Source organism: Dinoponera quadriceps, unplaced genomic scaffold (assembly GCF_001313825.1).
Source record: "Dinoponera quadriceps isolate SergipeBrazil2010 unplaced genomic scaffold, ASM131382v1 scaffold396, whole genome shotgun sequence".
NCBI classification, from domain to species: domain Eukaryota; kingdom Metazoa; phylum Arthropoda; class Insecta; order Hymenoptera; family Formicidae; genus Dinoponera; species Dinoponera quadriceps.
In genome coordinates this window covers 494509-509679 of record NW_014554609.1, presented here as the reverse complement: position 1 = coordinate 509679, position 15171 = coordinate 494509, and the positions used below count along the sequence as shown (strand labels likewise).

The 15171-nt window shown below is 47.0% G+C and overlaps 2 protein-coding genes across 3 annotated transcripts in view; one reads left to right on the top strand and one right to left on the bottom strand.

The window, feature by feature from the left end:
* The window catches only part of LOC106740546 (nephrin-like), a 522836-nt gene that overhangs the window by 128768 nt on the left and 378897 nt on the right, over positions 1-15171 (top strand). The window lies entirely within an intron of this gene.
* LOC106740547 (glucose dehydrogenase [FAD, quinone]-like) overlaps positions 1-15171 on the bottom strand; it is a 36982-nt gene that overhangs the window by 9721 nt on the left and 12090 nt on the right. For both annotated transcript variants that reach the window (XM_014611708.1, XM_014611709.1), the window contains exon 3: positions 195-323. In XM_014611708.1, coding sequence (XP_014467194.1) covers positions 195-323 — 129 coding nt within the window. The remainder of the gene's footprint in view (positions 1-194; positions 324-15171) is intronic.

Below are 15171 nucleotides of genomic sequence, written 5' to 3'. Positions count from 1 at the left end.
GGGGGGAGAGGAGGGGCCGGTGGAGACCGATTGTGCGCGATCTTGAAACTCCGGAAACTGGCCCCCTGAAACGATTACGCGCGAAATTCCGAATGATCGTTATCGCGGACCGGGGCTCGAGCTCTCTCCTCCGTGGTGTAGATAGCGGAACCGGGGCGCGGCTATGTATGCGAGAGGTTCCAATTGAAACTTACCCAGAAACATTGCCACCATACTGGGAACCTCGGCACCCGGTGGCTCGTCTGGGCCGGCTTCTAGCAACAAAACTTTCCATTCGGGTATGTCGCTCAGTCTGGACGCCACCACGGCACCGGCTGATCCCCCTAATTCCAAAGCGACAAAAGTCATTAAAGTCCTATCGTTATTCAGCGCGCGGGCGAACCGGTTGTTCGGAGAAAAATGCATCCGCGACGGCTACCACGACGTCTCGCGGATAGAAGAAACAGGTTCCGGGCGAGTGTTTGTTAATTGCATTCGCCGGCGAGGAAGCGCATCTGCTCGCTGAAGCGACCGCAATTAACTTCCCTCGCGTGGCTAGATCCGTCATCGCGGACCGATAAATAAATCCGCCGTCTCATCGCCGACCGATTAGTCGTGAATTAAATCGCGCGTCGCGCCGTTTCTGCACGTTCCGATGTACGTTCGATCGCGCGGCGGACGACAAGCGTGCGAGCGTAAAGAGAATTACGCGCGGCCCGATAAATGAAGCACGCGGGTGCGCGCGATTGAGAAAAGTCGGCCGTAATTATCGCGATGACGCAAGGCAGTTTCGGCCGGTGGTGGCTTAGCTCCTTCGTATCGTTCGGTTAATTAATATACGCCGGATACGCGTAATTTGACGCCACATGGTGTTAGGATCCTATCGAGAATTGCGAAAACGGCTTGTCTAGGAGGCATTGGAAAGTTGACGGTTAAAGGCCTTGGCAATGGTTTGCAAAAGCGGTGTGAAATCGTATCGTACATGCATTTTTGCACGCACCGGCCACGCTACGCCTACCGTAAAGGCACAAAGGCGCGAACAAGAAGAAGAAGCCGATTCGCGCCCTGAAATCGCCTTTTCGGGATTCATCGCGCGCTCACTTACTTTCCTTCTGTCTCTTTCTACGCGGTAAATAATTTTTGGGTTAAATTCAACATATCTCACACGTCCCCAACTGTCGATTCAAATTTTTTTGTTAATATAACACAAAGTGAATACGTTAAAAAGTAACAATATTGTGTAGAAAAAAAATCTGTCGAGAACTAACACAAAATTAATACGTTAGTCGACACTGAAGTATAAAATGTGTTAACATTTATACGTGATATTCTCATGTGTAAACGAGAATATTATAATATTCTTAGAAGATTTTTAGCCTTAAATTGAGCGCAAATAATACTTGCATCGATACAAATTTAATCAAGTCGAACGAAAAATCTTCTAAGAAGATTATAATATTCTGGCTTATATATGAGAATATCTGATCTTGATTTAAGTTCTAACTATTTTCTATCTATTTTCTATCTAGAGAATATCTAATTTTGATTAATTTCTTTCATGTCTAGAATCTCATTCAATTACATATAGAAAGAAATACGTACACGTGTGTATGTATGTATTAAGCTGGCCGGCCGAATTCGATGTTTTATTTCGGCGATACTTACGTATTCTACACGCGCCGATACTTTATTTCTAGCCCAGGAAGAAGAGGAAGGGAGGGACTTCAGTTTTTAGTTAAGATGTCGATTTAGTTCAACTAAACATGTCCATATCTTTAGTTGCAACGTCGTAAATGATGGAGTAAGCGCTAAAATATACTTTGACCCATTTTAAATAAAAGATTTTATCGTAGTGAACGGCGGGCAAATGAGTTGCTAATTTAAGTTCTCGCGAATTTGAAATACGCGAAAATAATATCGTTCCCACGAGGCAGAAATCCCCGCTGCGGTTACGTGGTCAGTCGAGTTTTGCGAAATTCACCGTATTATCGGTGACGTTCGTTTGAGACGGTCACGCAACTGACATAATTTATATGTCCGCGCAAGTAGTTGCAATAATGCGGGAAACTTCAATAGTCCACATTCGGCGCAGAGGAAATTTATTGTTTCGCGATGATTTCGCATTCCGGGTTTAAGTCGATGACCAATTCGATATCGATGGTTAATTTTTCGGACCGTTCGATTTGATAACTGCCAGATTTTTCATTGATGTAAAAAGCCCATTGATGTGAAAAAAAAATCGACGCTACATTGGCGACAAATCCGCATGACGTTTTGTTAACAGCATGTCGATGTACAATCGATATCTAGTTATTTATGCGATACATAGAAGACGTGATATAAATATTGGCCGATTATTGACGATCTACTTATCTAGTCGGTATCGTATCCAAGTCGAATCGTTATATTCAGTTTGATATGCATACGATATAATGACAAAATCGTTAATACGTAATACGTTAATACGTACTCAATATCTTTTACACAATAAAAAAATGTGCCAAACACATTTCACACGTCCCAAACGGTCCATTCAAATTTTTGTATCAATTCGACACAAGGTGAATATGTTAAAAAGTAACACAAATATTATGTGTTAAAATTAACCCAAAATTAATACGTTAATCGACACTGAAGTATAAAATGTGTTATTTTTATTGTAATACTTACATACGTTGAATATCGGCACAAAATGTTGATGTAACTTAAATCCAATACGTTAAATTGGCGCATGAATTAACTAAATAAATATAATAAATTAACACAAGTACTTAAACAGGTGCAAAATATTTTCCACCGTGTAAATATCCATGTAAATATCCGTGTAGATATGTGATAAAATGTTACAAGTGTCAAATCGAACATTGATGTCCACGCGATCCCGATCGGACTTTTCACTGACATGAACCTGGACAGGCCGACGGGCGATGACGGTCCTCTCTGTTATTTCTTTCTTCTCAACGCGCCATCAATTAAACGTATTAACTCGGCTGCGAACACCGTGTGAGATACACGATGCGCGGTCTCATGGGCCGGCATCATCAAAATAGCCCGCGTACATCCCGCCGGGGTCCATCGCTTACATCGAAATCGCGTTAATCGAATCCTACTTTCCCGCAGATATTGCGGGATTATAGGCGGGATATTCTAATCAAGAAATTCAATTAGCATTTCCGCATGTGTATCAAATCGCGTTACCGGCAACTGCCACTTGCGTAATGCGATTTACTCGCCCTGTTTTACCGATCGCGCATAATTACCGCCACGTGTAAATCGGGCTCGCGTGTTGCGGCTAAATACGGCGATTTCTTTCCTCGGCTGAAGCCCTTTCTCGTATGAATACGCGGTGTGCGACGTTCGCGCGCGGTTTATTAATTTCACGGAAGACGACGTCGTCGCAGAAGTCGGGACCCGAGACTACTGCCGTCGAAATTAAGAATAAACGTCTTGATATGATAGTTCAAGGTGAGACTGAAAGCTGAAGTTGTTAGAGGGAAAAAGAGAAATAGATAGAGAGAGAGAGAGGGAGAGAGTGAAAGAGAAGGAAAGACGAATTTCTAGCGAGGAAATTTTCACTCGTGTTATTTAAAGAGCAACATATTCCCGCGGGAAAATCCATGCTAATTTCATAAGAAAGAGGGAGAGAGAGAGAGAGAAGAAAGGGGGAGTGCAGAACGACGCGTCCGTGGAAGTCAATCTGCATTTCTGGCATAAATATCGGGATTTACACGTCGGTAGATTATTTGCATGACCCCGAAATTGGAACGGTGTAACGAACCGGTAACCTTTCTTCGGCCGCGCGATAATGGTGTACTTGATAACGGTCGTGCGTTATCGGACGAGGAAAAATAGCTTTACCGGAATGGCGAATTGCGCCGTATGCATATGTATATGTGTGTGTGTGTGTGCGTAATTTTCATGAGCGTGCACGCTTATGCGCGCACTTTGGAGTTCGCGCATCTCTATTCTTTATATAACTCGTATCTCTTCCTCCTATTAACACCTAACGTTTTCATTTACCGTGCCAGCACACCGGATTTCTCGTAAGTTACGAAACGAATGATAACGTCGGAAGATATATGCACGGTCGGGGGTGTAGCGTCGATGCATATTCAACGAGATCATTTCCGTGAGCGAATTCAAGACTCCGCGGCGGTCGCCGCCGCCTCTTCTTCCCCTACGGCTCCGTAAATCCCGTGAATTAATTTTATATTTACGATATACAAGGAGAGATAAATATTTATTTAACCGCAGCGACGACGCGGTAACATTGTTGCCCTGCCGCTGCTCGAGGATGCGCGCAGCTCTTCGAATCGCCAAGAGATAAAGGCGCGAATTTATCGCGATCTCGCGGCCGCGATCTCCCGCGATAAAACATTTCCGATCTCGTCCCGGAGTTTTCCTTATTCCGCATCTCGGCGTATCCATCTGCGGCGCGTCCGATGGCTGTTAACCGGGTTTGCGAGAGGCGAGGAGACGCTTCTCGTTCGGCGAAGAAACAAGTCGCGAGACCGGAGCGCGCTTCTTTTTCCGCGTCCGCAAATAGAAATGAAAACGGGCGAAGAAGTCGCGCGAACAGGCGGGAACACGGCTGGCGTGTTGCGTGCGAGTTCGGGCACGTGCCAGATTTCTCTCTCTTTCTCGTTCTCTTTCTTTCTCCCTCTCTCTGTAATTAGACGTCCGGTCGGTCGGACTCCGTTGGACGTTGTGAAACTGTAAGAACGGCGCTACCGGCATTTCTAAAGAAGAATTTTCATATCGGCGCCAAGTCGGAACAAACCGGGAAGAATTTTATCCGCAGTAAATCAGCTTAACGATGTCTATAATTAGCTCCTTTATGAAAACTAATTTGAATCCGGCAATTAATAGGGAAATTACTTTCCGTTCCCCGGCGTGCCTGCCCGGTGTGTACATGCTTCGAGCACAAGCGAACGTGAATATAAATTGGATCTGTCTTAATTATAGCGCCCGGAATATATGATTGTTCAAGCGGAATCCAATTGGACGCGGGAACCGTTTTTAATTAAACGTTAGAATTTTGGTACAATCTTCGAGGACTGCTTCTTTTTCCGATCTCTTACCACGAAACGCTCATTGCCCGGCATTTTTCACATAAATGTTTTCATTCACGTAGATGTAACTATGTATTTATGCTTCGATCGCGTCAGTTCACTTTCGGAAAACTCACCTTAGTTCGATTCTCTTGTACGCGAAAATGAATATAGATTGGGTTTGTCAGAATTATAGTGCTCGAAATGTACGATTGTCCACGCGGAACGCAATTAGACAAAAACCATTTTTAATTAAACGTAAAAATTCTTTCTCGATTCTAAAAATTGCAGTGAAATCCTTGAGGACTTTTCTTCTTGGGACAGCGGAAAGTAATTATCTTCCTCTTAACCAAGTACTTTGTAACCGAGCACTCGGTGCTACAAACCATTTTTCTTACGAGTGTCCGCTTATTCAAATATATTTACGTGCATATATATATTTCGGTCTCGAGATTATTTTAAAGTTTCGAAAAGTAGAAGAATCTTTTTCTTTTTGTTTTTCCGCTGATTTCATCGATTTCTGTCCCAAAGGTACAAAAATTCGTTTAGAAAAAAACGTGTGTTCGGTTAAAACCTGCCATTTACAGGAAGACAATATTAGTGGTATAAAAATTGCCACAAAATTTTATAATGCCAGACCGAAATGGCGATTGACATTATATATGTTGTAATGATGTGTACACACGAAATACATCTAATTATTACACACATAATATTAATCATAATTCCGGTACGGTCCAGCAATTTATGGTAATTTTTCCCGCAATATTTTCTCCGTGTTTTTTTGCAAAATGACAGGAAATAAAAAACAAATCCACGGAAAAACGGGGAAAAAACGGAGTTTCCTCCGAAACTTGAAAATTATACTCGAGACGTGGAATTCTTTTTCTTAGAAGATCCACCTTTGATCGGTTCGCCCGTGCGATTCGCGAGAATCGAGGGAATTACGATAGTGTAACGGGAGCGTGTTTTATGCAAATGCGACTTCTGTGTCTCGCCTCATGTCATGGCGGCAGTCGAATATTCTCCCCATCGCGGCGCCGGAATTGTTCTCCGTTCTTTCTTACGTCGCTCGCGGGATCGGCGACCCGCTTTCGGCGCAACAGCGCGGAAAATAGACTGCGTCCGATCGCGATCGTTCTTGTCGGCCCGTTCTTTCGGTACTCGCCGAACCGCCGACCTGCCCGCGCAGCGGAAGAATCGGCAAGCGCGGCATGAAACGCCGCGAGCAGCGCGGAACTCGCGATGGTCGCCTTTTTTCCGCGTGATTTTCCGCGCGAGATGTTCGCGCGCTCCGTTGTATGGAAAGAAAAAAAGAAAAGGAAAAGTGTATATAATACTCTCTTTCGGCGGCGTTTGCGGAGCGAAGCGAGTCGAGATGGTGCCGCCTTATGGTTAGCTATTTCGATTTGCGTGCCGGAGTAATTTCCCCGCTGTGTCGCGTGAAACATATATGTGGGAACACACGCGCGTGTACGTGCACACACGGGTATGTGACACAGGACGCGAATGTGAACACTCGTTGACGGCCGCTTTGTAACGAGCGCGTTCGTGAGAGACGTTGAAGACATAAGTGGAAATATGACACACGTTTGGGAGATAACGTCTAGCTCAACGGCTGTAACGTCGGCCGAAACGTTAGCACCGTTGGGAATTTTAATAGAGTCCCGACTAGGTAGCAGGCAACGTTCGCGCGCGCCGGTAATAAAGATCGACAGCGGGATTGCAGTTACGAGACACGGAATTCTCGGACACCGATTACTTTTATTAACTTTTGAAGGCCGCGACAGCGAGTACCGGATTACGGGCGCACAATTGCCGTCGGGTTGGTTGACACCGCGCGCTTCCCGCTTTGATATCAATCTGGCGCTCTGATAATTGAAACTGGTCTCGCGATTGTGCAAAATTAAGCCGCAATTTTTTTTTTTTTCCCCCGAATGATATCGCTGTAGGAAACTTAGTCGTCTCTGGGAGACGGGATGTTAGGCAATTCCGGGCCCTGTTACTTTCCTCTCCAGCGAGGCCTTCACTTTCACGGAGTGGACGATTTTTCGTTTATCACGCTGAGATAAAAACAAACGAGGAAGCCAAAGTCGGCGATTTGTTTCAGCTGTCGGCTGACAGCTTCGCTTTCTTGCCAGACCGCACTACATGTCGCTTATCCAATCGCCGTTTCAAAATTGCAATCGCGTTTCTTCCGTCGTGACGCGCACGTTTAACTATGAATTTTACATAATTGCTAATAGCGAGGCAACAGGCAGCCGCAGGCGTTGCGTCCGACGACGTGCCAGTGCAGAAAGATTTTCTCGGAGAGCCAAGAATCGATAATGCACCGTCCCTCTGCCCCCTCCGTCCGTGGTAGAAATTCACAGCCCCATTAACTATTTATTCCGATCAATTTCCGTATATCGCGTTTACATTTTTTTCAAGTCTTAAAGTTTCGGAGAGAACCGTTTTTTCTTCCAATTTTCCCGCGGATACCTTTGGTTCCAGGAGCGCAAAAATTCGTTTAGAAAAGTCCACGTATGTTCGTGCGGGAAAAGGCTGCTACATTTGTTTCCGTTTGCAGTAAAAAATACTTGTGTCAAATTTAACACATTTTACACGTCCGAAACGGTCCGCACAAGTTTTATTGTTAATTTAACATAAATTTAACATAAAGTGTCAATTTAATCCGTAACATATTAATCGGCACTGAAATATAAAATATGTTACTACACACTTAAACATGTTGGACATCGATTCAACATAAAATATTCAGACAAACACAATATGTTAAATTAACACATGGACTGAAAGAAGGATTTAGTAATAAAGTAAACTAAAATTTGATGGATATTTGCCGGCCAAATATTTTCTCACTGCAACCAAATAATTTAATTCCGGGTACTAAATACACAATACACGGAACTAAATTATTTGGTTGTAATAATCAAAATATTTGGTCAAATATTCACTAAATTTTAGTGTTTATTCACCAAATCCTTTTTCCGCTGCGAGTGTGTGAAAAATTTAACATAAAAATTTGAACGAGGACCGATTGTAACACGAGTACAAAATATTTTTCACCGCGCAAAGAAGATAAGGAACCCCCCAAAAAAATCCGCGGAAAAATTGGGGAAAAATTGGGTTTTTTTTTCCCCGAAATTTTAAAACTACACATTTTTTTTATCCGATAGACAAAACGGGGATCAATTCTCGTCGAGAGTCACGGCGTGTATGCGTTTCCGAATGATTCGCGATTTCGCGCACCAAAGCGGGACAAACTGGGACACCCGGTCGAATAGTCCCAATATCGATCGGCTGGTGGTGGCAAAAAGCGTGGACGCCGCGGGGCCGGAAAAACGCGAGCGCGCCTAATTTATGTGTCGCAATGCGAACGTTTCTCAGCTTGTTACTTCCACCGGCCGGGAGAGGCTAGGTTGCTGAATATCCACGATAATCCGCGAGCACGATAATTCCAGCGTGCGCCGGCTGCTTTCTTCCTTTTGCGCGTCACGGTTCCTCCTCCCCCCCTGTTCCACCTCGTGCTCCTCTTCCCACCGTAATGCGACTGCATTCGAACGAGACCGGAGGCACGAGAGAGACCACCAGGTGAAAACGGTTCTGCCCCAACAAAAACGACCCGCTCTTGCATAAGCATCGTACAACGCGGCCGCATATATGCACCTGCTGAAAGGAGCGCGATACTCCCGTGCATCGCTCGACGAGCATGCGGGGAAACTTACGTTCGCCTCGTACCTACGTGCGCGTACGTACGAAACGAGCGAACGAACGAGCGGATGCACGCGAGCTCGTCTGAGCCGTTATATAGGACGAGCGAGGTCTCGTTCGTACGCTGATTTTTCTCGGTTTCACCGGGATATTCTTTCCGCGCTACCTGCGGATAGCAGAAGCGCGCTCGGATCGATCTCGCAACGATCGAAACGTCACCGTTCGACGTTACGTCGCCGCCGCTCCAGCGAACACAGGCGAAAGGACGAGGTTCACCATTACGTCGTCTTTTCCCGAGTTGAAATTTTATTTCGTGCATTAAGTCTACTTGCTTCTGGCATTAAGTCTTCATCAGGTGCTTTTGTTGGGCTTCTTTGACGCTACGAACGGAAAGTTATTTCCGATTTCCCCATTTGAAGACTTAACGGGGCGTTCTAAATTGCCGGATCTTGTATGGTCTGTCCTTTTTAGCTGCACTGCTGACCATTAATGGTGGGACTAAAATTTAGACTAAATTCCCTGCGTTAAAAGGGCTTTTATTGTGCTCCTTTGACACTGCCAGTGGGAACTTATTTCTCCTGAGAGACTTGATGTAGGATTGAAAATTTCGACTCGGGTTCTCTTCCCTTCTTCGCTCGCTCGACGTTTCCAACTAGGACGATGCCAGTTTCGCGCGTCCCGATTCCTCGCTCCCTGCACGCCTCCACCGCCGCACTCCAACGCGCTGTCGTATCGTCGTGTAAAACATCGGCGCCACTTATTCCCGGCCGTTCCGTCGATTCGTATCTTTACGAGCGCCGCTCGCTCGTACCGCCGACAGTTTACTTATCGTTAGGCGCGGAGTTACGCTGCTACACCTGTCGCTACGCGGATACTCGGCTCGCGGTGGTGGCGCGGCTTCTCGGTCAAGGGTCCCTGATTTATCGCCGCGCGCGGGAAAGTACCCCCTCGCGATCGGCCGCGATCGCTCGCGCCGAGCTAGACTACTTTCTACACGGAGGAACTCGGATTCTCGCGGTTCCCTCGCGCGCTTCCGGTTTTACTCACTGAGATGCGGCGATAGCGGTCGGTCGATCGGAGTATCGGACGGCCCCGCCACTTTCGCCGCGCTGCGAACTTTTCCACGTTCGTCCGATTCTCCGCGGAGATCCGTCGCGGGCGTTCATACACGGGAAACAACAATTCCGTTTGTGTAATCGAATAACGATTCCGTTGCCTGGGAACCGGACGAAAATTCGGTCGCAGGTACCGAAAGATCCCTGCAAGGGGTTTCTATTCAGCCAATTGTTCTCGGTTGTCTCGACTGAGTTTTGATGCGGCTCAGTTTTCAAACGAACGTTCTCAGTCGCGGTAAAACAGATATCATTTCTCGCCGCTGAGTTTTCATTTATTCATTTCTCGTCACCGAGTTTTCATCTGGTCCCTGTTCCGGCGCAGGAACTGAATTCTTTTTCTCTGTGTACTTGCATAAAGATCTTCCCAGATTTTCCCATATACGTGGCATAGATTTCAATTAGAATACCCGAGGTTGTGCCAAAATAGGTTATCCCACGACAATTGGGAGCTCATTCTTATTCCAAATATAGAATGAAGCCTCTTTTCCACGAAGCCTCTTTTCCACGATGCCTGATTGGCAATACGCCGTGTTTTGCTTCGTGCCGCGTGCGATTGCGGGTATGGGAGCAACACACTTTTCCCACATTTCCTCACTTATTTTAAAATATCCTGCCTTCTCTCATTAAAAAAAAAAAATTCATTTTTCTTACTGTTTTTTTCACTTAACTTGAGCCTTTTAAGAAAAAAACTTGATCACAAGAAATCGTTTTCAATAACTAGTTTCTTTGTAGATAATACAGAAGAAAATATGAAATAGTTTTCAATGAAAATATTCTATATTCAATGAACACAGAAAGTAACATTCACTTCGACGACGTTAATGTTCATAAAATGGAAAACTGTGATTTTATATTTAACTCATTAAATCCTAAGGACAGATCAACAGACACAGCAGAAAAGTGAATGTTGGGGTGAGAGCATTTGATGAAAGGATGATTTTGCACGAAAAAAATTAGATTTTCCAATTGTTTAAGCAATTCGATTAAAACTGCGAGTTACGGACAAACCGATAGCGCTATTCGATTCTACGGGAAAAATGACCCAGAGTCCATGTATTGGACAATTTTTTTCTCCACCCAATTTGTGATGTAGCATAAATAAACAATGACATGATATGACACCCGCTTCAGCCGAAATTGTAAGTGGCAAACATGTCAACAATGTCGGGGGGTTGAGAGCATTACCGTGGAGTGTTAGTCAGAAATATCGATCTATGACCCTTTGATTCCAACTAGAATCCATAATTATTTTGGAAAATCAGACTAGATGCAAGAAATCGTTCATACGAGGATATCCATGCGAAACGCGTCCGGCGCATCGTCGATCGACCTGTCCCGAGTTCGAAATGTTAGTCCTAATTTAAGTCTATTTCAGTTTAACAAGGAGTGTTAAAAAATTACCTTTGCGCTCCCTTCCCCACTTGAAGACTTAAAATTAAAAATTTCGACCCGGTGTGTCAAACGACGAGAAGGCGGAGATCGCGTCGCGCTATTAGAAATAAAACTCGCGATCGTTTGACGTGCGACTCGTACTCGTCCAGGAAGTCGGCGAAGAAACGCGAGAGGGAAGCGAGCTGTGACGGAGCGCGTTATTGAGCGGAACACGGTTAATATCGACCGCTTAAATATTATTTATAAGGCGTGAATAAATGACGCAGATCATCCGCTGCTCCCTGCCCCCTCCCCGCCTCCGTCCTGCTGACCCGCACGCATTTATACACATCCGTCAGAGTGATTCGCCGCGTATATCTGTCGTTCGCATTTCTGTACATGGAATATTCAACGGATAATTATCGGGCACATTTAATTGGGCTAAAATATCGAATTTACCTAACATCTTTCGTATCAAATATTTCGAACGTATCAAATATTTGAAAGCTGATAATTAAACTGATACTTCAAATAATTCGACGGAATATTTCCGAGAGGTTGCGTCCGCGAGGACGACACGCTCTACCGGCTCTCATTTATTCACGCCTTATAAATAATATTGATGAGTGATTTCGAGAAATATCCGCGACGTACGTCATTTCGCGATTCGCGCTGTATTCGCACGAGTTTCAAAGGACGACGACGCGTCGCACACGCGGCCGATATTAAAATCACACGCGCGCGCAATCCCGCGTATCTAATTATCGAAATGCGCCGGTGGATAAGAGACGTCTCTTCTTTTTTGTCCTCTTCCCGACGCGACTCGCGAGACCGAAATCGCGCTCCGCCCCGGTGGTATCGATCTCTCGCGCTCCGGCTTAGCCGGGCGCGATCTATTTTTCCGACAATATTTAGCGCATCGCGCGTTTTGACGCGTTGCAGATGCAGAATGATGCGCATTTATTCCGCTCGGCTGCTATTTTATTTTCTGGCTGTGCGGCCAGCCGGCCGACCGACAGGCCATGTTTGATCGGCGAAAAATGCGGGGGGAAAAGTCGCGCGTCCTCTGCCCCGGGGAAGGGGCGGGGGTGAGGTGGGGGGAAAAAAAACACGGGCGATCCCGGTGCCTGTTATTGCCGTGAAAAATTGCGAACTTGACGAAAAGCGAGCGCGCTTTGTAGATCTCGCGCGCGCGCCCGGCTATTTATAAGTTATTACTTTCCTATGCGCGTACCCCCCTCCCTCCACCGGTTCACTGTCCCCTGTGTAGCTCGCCAGCCCCGGTGCATCCATCACGGATGTATCAATAGCGGAGTCGCGTTGGCGAAACGAGCGAACTTTTTCCAGGCGTCGCGTGGCAAGCGATAAACAATTTCTTCGCCGCTTCTGCCCTCCCCACCTCCCCCTCTCGGTCTCCTTTCCACGTTTTTCCTTAATTTAAGTTTGCAATCTCATAATGTCCGTTTCTCCGCTCTCGCGCTTTATATCAATTTGTTCGTGTCGTTTATTACGCGCCGTTTATGCATTTCTCGGGGAGAATTCGTTTCGGTGACGACGACGAGGGAGGGGAGAAGGTTAATAGAGCATATATACGGCATTCTCCTCCTCTCTTTCTCTCAAGGTTGCTCTCCTATTCCACCCGGGTAATTGAGATACGGGTAATCGCGTCTTTGATTATTTTCTCCTCTATTCTCGGATTGGTTTGCATCGGTTCGAAGATCCCGAGGCGAGCGAAAATCCAGAAGTACACATAATAAACACGATATTCCCCCCCTCCGCTCTCCGTCTGAAAAATTACCGACCGCTCTCCGTGTCTCCATCTGGACGCAACAGCCACGAATGATTTATTAATACCGATTCCGACATTCGTCGTAGCTGTCGCGCGCGCTAACGAGCCGCGGCGACGGTCCCGCCGAAATGTATAAACAAAACGCGCGCGTACACACGCACGCAGGAGCGACACGCGTGTTGGTTCGCTCGCACATGAACGATCGCGCCATGGTACGAATAATCCCGAAATGCAAAGAGCGTATAAAATTCGTTGAGCCGGTCTAAATCACATTATATATGCGCGCGGTCCTCTCCGCATTGCCATGCAATCGCGCGCGTTCGTACGCGGCTGATCCGTCCCGCGGCGGCCCCTCTTCCTCCTCGCAGCTTCGCCCGCTCGCTCGCTCTCTTTCCGCCCTCCCCGGCACCAATTTCGCCACCTTCGAGGATTTATATCTCCCGACGACTGCGACAGGAACGTATGGGATAATGGAAGCGTGAGAGTTGTAACGACGCTCGCTCGCGTTCGGACGAGGCGGTTTTCCGACGGGGGGTCGCTCGTGGGACCGGCGGGGAGGGACGCGGTAGAGAACGGCGGGGCGGTAATTAAATTAATGACGCAATAATCACGCGCCCGGACCGAATAAATAACGGTCTGTATTAATATCGCGTCTAAACCGGGGCGACGCGCGTAGGAACGAACGCGTGCGCGTCGAATTGCATTTTCGCCGAGGGGCGGGCTCGCTCGCATGCTCTCGCGCTCGCCATACTCCGGTAAACGACAAATAACAATTGCCACCATGGTACGGGCGACGATTCGTGATAACTGTGTTTGCCCGTGGTAAACATGTAAACGTCACCGGGAGGTTTACAGCGCGTTTTTCGCATCGCTCCCGGTGTCGGGCGGCAGTTCCGAGCGCGCGCGCTCCCGCGATGTCGGAGCGACGAGGAGGCTCGGTAACTCGAATTGCGTGCAACACGGTGGCGGCGCCGGCGGTACAGGGGAGTGTCTCGACCTCCGATAGCACAATTCGCAAATGTGTTTTCGAATCATATTTATTTTGCGCTCGAATCGCATGGACGCGCGCACTCGAAACATTTAAATCGAACTTATTTTTAATTATCTTTCAATTAACGTTTTGATGGTTCGTTAAATTCGCGCGGGTCGCGGGGAACACGTGTATCCGTTGTTAACGTTGCACGGGGAGTACCATGTGTGAAAACGTTCCACCGTCTCTCCCCCTCCTTTCCGCACTCTTTCTCTCTCTCTCTCTCCCTCTCTTTCACTCCCGTTAATTTATCAGTGCGCGATGTACAACGCGGAACGTTACGAAACGTTTTCACAGTGATTATTTCGTTTGTTAATGTTACGTTAANTTCTTCATCTAGTTCGCCCCCCCCCCCCCGTCCTACCGCTCGCGTTGCTATTACACATTTTTCATCAGGGAGACGTGTGTAACATCTCTCCCGCCGGTCTCGCAACAAACTGTTGAATAAACGGCGCGTGAAAAACGTTTGTTATCCTGATGGATTTTCGGACATAAATAGCTGCGCGGACCAACCGTATTCATTCCGTACATACCGCGCGCGCGCTTTTTTCTCCCCCTCCCCCGACCCCGGGTATTCTATCTTGATTTGCTAATCCATCTTCCGCATTCAGGAGATCTCGGCGTGATAAGGGGCGCGCGTGCGCTTATTTTCCAGATTGTTACAGGGCGCACCTTCATCATTCTTCGCGTCGACTGCCCGACGGAATAATAAACTTTCGTCTCGATTCGAAGCGCGCGATTCTCCCCCCTCCCCGTGCCCGCGTTACGCGCGAAATTTGCATTTTTGAACAATTAATATCGACAACGCGTACGGCCGCGCGTCGTGAGAAGCGAGATGAAGAGCGGGCGTGCGCCAAAGAAGCCGCCGCTCAGCGGTCGCTCGGCGAAACTCGGCGCGCCGTTTGTATCGCGATTTTATTCAGAGCGCGCGACGCTTTATCGCCGCGATTCGGCCCTGATGATAATGACAGAACCCATTTTCCCTCGCTTCCAGTCGACTCGACCCTTTCACCGCTCGGGGGGAGGGGTGGGGACGACTTGCTCTCCTCGAGAGCGTTGCGCGTCGCCATTATAATTATTCCATGGGCCTCTTTCTTCCGACCGCGGGGGGGGGGGGGGGGG